This window comes from Propithecus coquereli, unplaced genomic scaffold (genome assembly GCF_000956105.1).
Source record: "Propithecus coquereli isolate 6110/MARCELLA unplaced genomic scaffold, Pcoq_1.0 Scaffold95, whole genome shotgun sequence".
Classification (NCBI taxonomy): domain Eukaryota; kingdom Metazoa; phylum Chordata; class Mammalia; order Primates; family Indriidae; genus Propithecus; species Propithecus coquereli.
Window position 1 is genome coordinate 6,416,643 of NW_012155840.1, and position 4,811 is coordinate 6,421,453.

At 34.6% G+C, this 4,811-nt stretch overlaps 1 protein-coding gene across 1 annotated transcript in view; it reads left to right on the forward strand.

The window, feature by feature from the left end:
* DENND4C (DENN/MADD domain containing 4C) overlaps positions 1-4,811 on the forward strand; it is a 103,242-nt gene that overhangs the window by 64,225 nt on the left and 34,206 nt on the right. The window contains exons 17-18 of the mRNA XM_012665047.1: positions 1,887-2,093; positions 3,765-3,893. Of these exons, the coding sequence (XP_012520501.1) occupies positions 1,887-2,093; positions 3,765-3,893 (336 nt within the window). The remainder of the gene's footprint in view (positions 1-1,886; positions 2,094-3,764; positions 3,894-4,811) is intronic.

The window sequence follows — 4,811 nt, forward strand, 5'->3', positions numbered from 1 at the left end:
AAAAAAAAATAGAATTGTATAATATGTGTTCTTTTGTGACTGGCTTCTTTCATTTAGCATGTTTTCAGGGTTTATCCATGTTGCAGCATGTATTGTACTTCATTTCTTTTTATTGTTCAATAATATTCCATTGTGTGTATGTATGTGTGTGTGTGTGTGTGTGTGTGTGTGTGTGTGTGTGTATACCGCATTTTATTTATGCATTCATGGGCAGGTGGGTACTTCTTACTTTTTGGCTATTATGAATAATGCAGATGAATATTTGTGTACAAGTGTTTGTGTGGATGTATGTTTTTATTTCTCCTGGGTATATACCTAGAAGTAGAATTGCTGTGTCATATGGTAACTCTATGTTCAAGGCATGTTTGAGACACTGCCAGGCTGTTTTCTGAAGTGGCTGCACCATTTTTACATTCCCACTAGCAGTATATGAGGGTTCCAATTTCATAACTTCTTTGTCAATTATTATTATCTGTCTTTTTTATTATAGTCTTCTAGTGAGTGTGAAGTAGTATCTCATTGTAGTTTTAATTTGCATTTCCCTGTTGGCTAATGTAAATATACTTTATACCAAATATTACATTCTAAAGGGAGTTAAGGTGAGTTAACTTAGAACAATTTAGACATCTTGCTTTACTACTACTACTTCTGATTTAGGTGTAAAGAAGTAAGCTATGGTTAGTTATGAGTTAAAATTAAACATCCTTTATACAAACACTGACATTTTGAGGGTCTTCAAAACATGGAAAATTTTAGAATAAAATTCTTAGTTCAGGTTCTACCAATTTTTGGATAGTCCCCCAAATCTTAGATGTATTTAGGGAATGCCCTAATTTCATACAGTTCATTTCTTTTAATGTTGTCTGAAGGGAAGACTGAAGAATTTTTTTTTTCTTTTACTGTTACCAGCTAACTAACGGCAAGTTTCTAAAATGGGAGAATTTGGCTACTCAGCCCCTAAGTTTCATTTTCAGCAGAATTTTTTTTCTTTATGCTAGCAGCTGGAAATTAAAAAGACCTTAAGATCTTGGAAAATCTAGGGCATGTATTTTCAAATATATTTTCACATCTCATGGAGATAGAGTTCAAAAGTAAAATTAATACGCCAACATCTTTTATTTGGAACACATGCTAGCAGAGGAATCTTTAGTGCAAAGTATACAATGGCAGTCTGACATATCTGGAAGACTCTTAATTGCTGGGAGTATGTATGGGTTGATAAAGCTCAGTAGATGATTTTGATACCTATTCTCCCTTTCACCTAAATCAGAATGAAAATCAGAAGTAGAAAGCATGACTATCAGACTATTATATAGGAAAATTCGTGTTGACTGCAAAGGAATAGTTCTTTTTTTAAGGAATCAGTCAGTGAGGTAATTAACACAGACTGTAGCTAGGAGGGTAGAGTAGAAATCTTGGCAGGAAACAGCCTAGGGCATTGTAAACTTTGGCGGGGAGGAGTGAGAAGAATATCACTTTTCAGGATTGGGGTTGAGGTACTCATAGCTACAAATGATTAAATCTGGGGTTGGTGGTTTTAGTTATCCTTTCACCCATCAAACATGAGTGCCTTCTGTGTGAAGGGCATCTTATTAACCATTATAAGAATATGAATGATCTTTGCCTTTAAAGCATTTCTAGTCTGTTAGGAGGCACATGCTTGCCAACAAATAGTTGCAATATAGTATGAAGTGTTATTGTAAATGAATGTTTAGGGAACTATGTAGTACTAAGTAGGAAGCCACTCACAAAAATAAAACTATGAAATGCTTGATTTTAGGATCAAATTTTACATTAAATTTTCCTCTCCCTTTTCCTTCTCACTTCTCCCCCTATCCTAATGTATTTCAGCAAATATCATAATATTTTATTTATTCTCTTTCTAGGAGATAAAAACAGCTCATAAATTGGCGAAGAGATGTTACACAAATCCACCACAGTGGGCCAAGTGTCTGTTCAGTCATTGTTACAGTCTATGGTTTATTTGTCTACCAGCGTATGTTAGAGTTTCTCATCCTAAGGTCAGAGCACTTCAACAGGCATATGATGTACTTATTAAGATGAGGAAAACAGATGTGGATCCACTAGATGAGGCAAGTATGACAAACTGAATCATTATTACTAAGATAAATTTTACTTTTGTACTTTTAAGAAAATTTAGGTCTCAGTTGCTTTAAAGTGTTTTCAAGCATTTTCATTAAGCAAAAATGGTAAAACTATTAGTCTGTTTCACAGAGCTAGCACATACTGTTTATTTTTAAATGTATTTATTTAAAAATTACTGCTTTGGAATGAAGCAGAGACCTCTTAGACCAGATTGTTTGCCCTTGATAAACAGAAAATAATATTGATTTCATTTTTTTTTTTTTTTTGAGACAGAGTCTCGCTCTGTAGAAAGAGTTTTGCCCAGGTAGAGTGCAGTGGTGTCATTGTAGCTCACTGCAACTTCAAACTTCTGGACTCAAGCAATCCTCCTGCCTCAGCCTCCTGAGTAGCTGGGACTACAGGCTTGTGCCAGATGCTGGCCTAATTTTTCTATTTTTTTTTTTTTTTTCTTTTTTTAGTAGAGACAGGGTCTTGCTTTTTGCTCAGGCTGGTCTCAAACTCCTGAGCTCAAGCAATCCCTCTGTCCCTGCATTGGCCTTGCAGAGTGCTAGCATTACAGGCATGAGCCACCACGCCCAGCCTCATTTTATTCTTCATATAACTTAATTAGGGAACAGATAGGGAATAGTCTTTTAGTAAATGGCTCTCCACTTAGGACTTGTGTCTTAGGGTGAGTTACATAGTCTGTTTGTGTTTCAGATTATTCATCTGAAAATGTAGGCTTGAGTTTCTCAACTTTGGCACTATTGGCATTTTAGCCCACATAATTGTTTATTTGGGGGCCTGTGCTATCATTGTAGGATGTTTAGCAGCATCCCCCTACCCACTAGATGCCAGTAGCATCCCTTTCCCCCCTACATGTCATGACAATCAAGATGGTCTCATTGTCACATCTCCTGGAGGCCAAAATTGCCCCTGGAGAACCACTAATGTAGATAATAATAAGTGCTTTCCTCAAAAGGTTAATTTGGGTAATATACATAAAGTGCCTGGCTCTTAGTAAACAGTCAGTGAATGATGCATAAAACATTTTCATGTATTATCTCTCTTAAGCCTCAGAACCATCCTAAGAGGTAGGTAGTGATATCATCCAGTTAATGGTTGAGGAAACTGAGGCACTTATTTGGCTTTTCTCTGTGCTATTTTTCCCTTTAAAAACTATTTCTGGTATTAACTATAAATGATATTTAGAACCAGATTAGAATTTAAAATGAACAGTCTTTGCTAATAATATTACGGTGTACTTTCTTCTCATTCTTTTTAAGGCAAATCTTGTTTGTTACACAGGCATTCTGGAGATGCTGTTTTTAATTCCTTTGGCACAGAATATAAGCGTAGTGGGGAGAGAACTATTTTAATCATACTTGGTTTTAGAAATGAATTCGTTTTCAAGTTATGGAGAGTGATAGTCATTCTCTTTGTGTAGACTTAGTTACTCAAACAAATGGGACATGAGCACATAGTTCTTATGTGAAATAGTTGATAATACTTGCATTAATGAATAGGTTTTAAAATAATTTACTAAGATGCTCAAACCAGAACAAAGGAGAAAATAGTGCTTAATAACTTTCTGAAAAGAATTGAATAAAGTCATTTAAAAATCTTTACAAATAGACTAATGTGCTAATTACTGATGCTTTTGTATCATCTTTTGTTAGGTATGCTATCGAGTAGTAATGCAGCTTTGTGGACTTTGGGGTCATCCTGTTTTGGCAGTGAGGGTCTTATTTGAAATGAAAACTGCCAAGATAAAGCCAAATGCTATCACTTACGGTTATTATAATAAGGTAAGTAGGATTGACATTATTAAATATGCTGCTTATTAAGAATGATAACTTTTTATACCTTTTATTATTCATGAAATTTCTCAGGTGGTTTTGAGGGTATAATTCTTTCTTTTAATTGACAAATAAAAATTGTATATATTTATCATGTAGAACATGATGCTTTGAGAAATGTATACATTGTAGAATGTCTGAATTGAGCTAATTAACGTGTTACCTCATATACTTACCATTTTTTGTGGTGGAAGCACTTAAAATCTACTTCCTTAGCAATTTTCAAAATACAGTACATTGTTATTAACTTTAGTCACCATATTGTACAATAAGTGTCTTCTTGAATTTATTCCTCCTGTCTAATTAAAACTTTGTATCCTTTGACCAACATCTCCCCAACCTCCTGAAGCCCCATAACCACGATTCTACTCTGTATTTCTGAGTTTAACTTTCTTAGTTTTCACATATGAGATCATGTAGTATTTGTCTTTCTGTACCTGGCTTATTTCACTTATATAGTGTCATCTGGGTTCATTCATATTGTTACAAATGACAAGATTTCCTCATTTTTGAAGGCTAACTAGTGTTCCATTGTGTATATATATCACATTTTCTTCTTCTGTTCATCCATTGATAGGACGCTTAGGTTGATTCCATATCTTGGTATTAGGAATAATGATGCAGTGAACATGGGAGCGTAGATATCTCTTCCACATGCTGATTTTATTTACTTTGGATGTATACCTAGTAGTGGAATTGCTAGATCATGTGGTAGTTCTATTTTTAATTTTTTGAGGAAACTCCATATTCTTTCTTTAATAGTATGAGGAAGCTCCGTAATGGCTGTACTAATTTGCATTCCCAACAGTGTGCAGGGGTTCCCCTTTCTCCATATGCTTGCTAAACATCTTTTGTCTTTTTGATAAT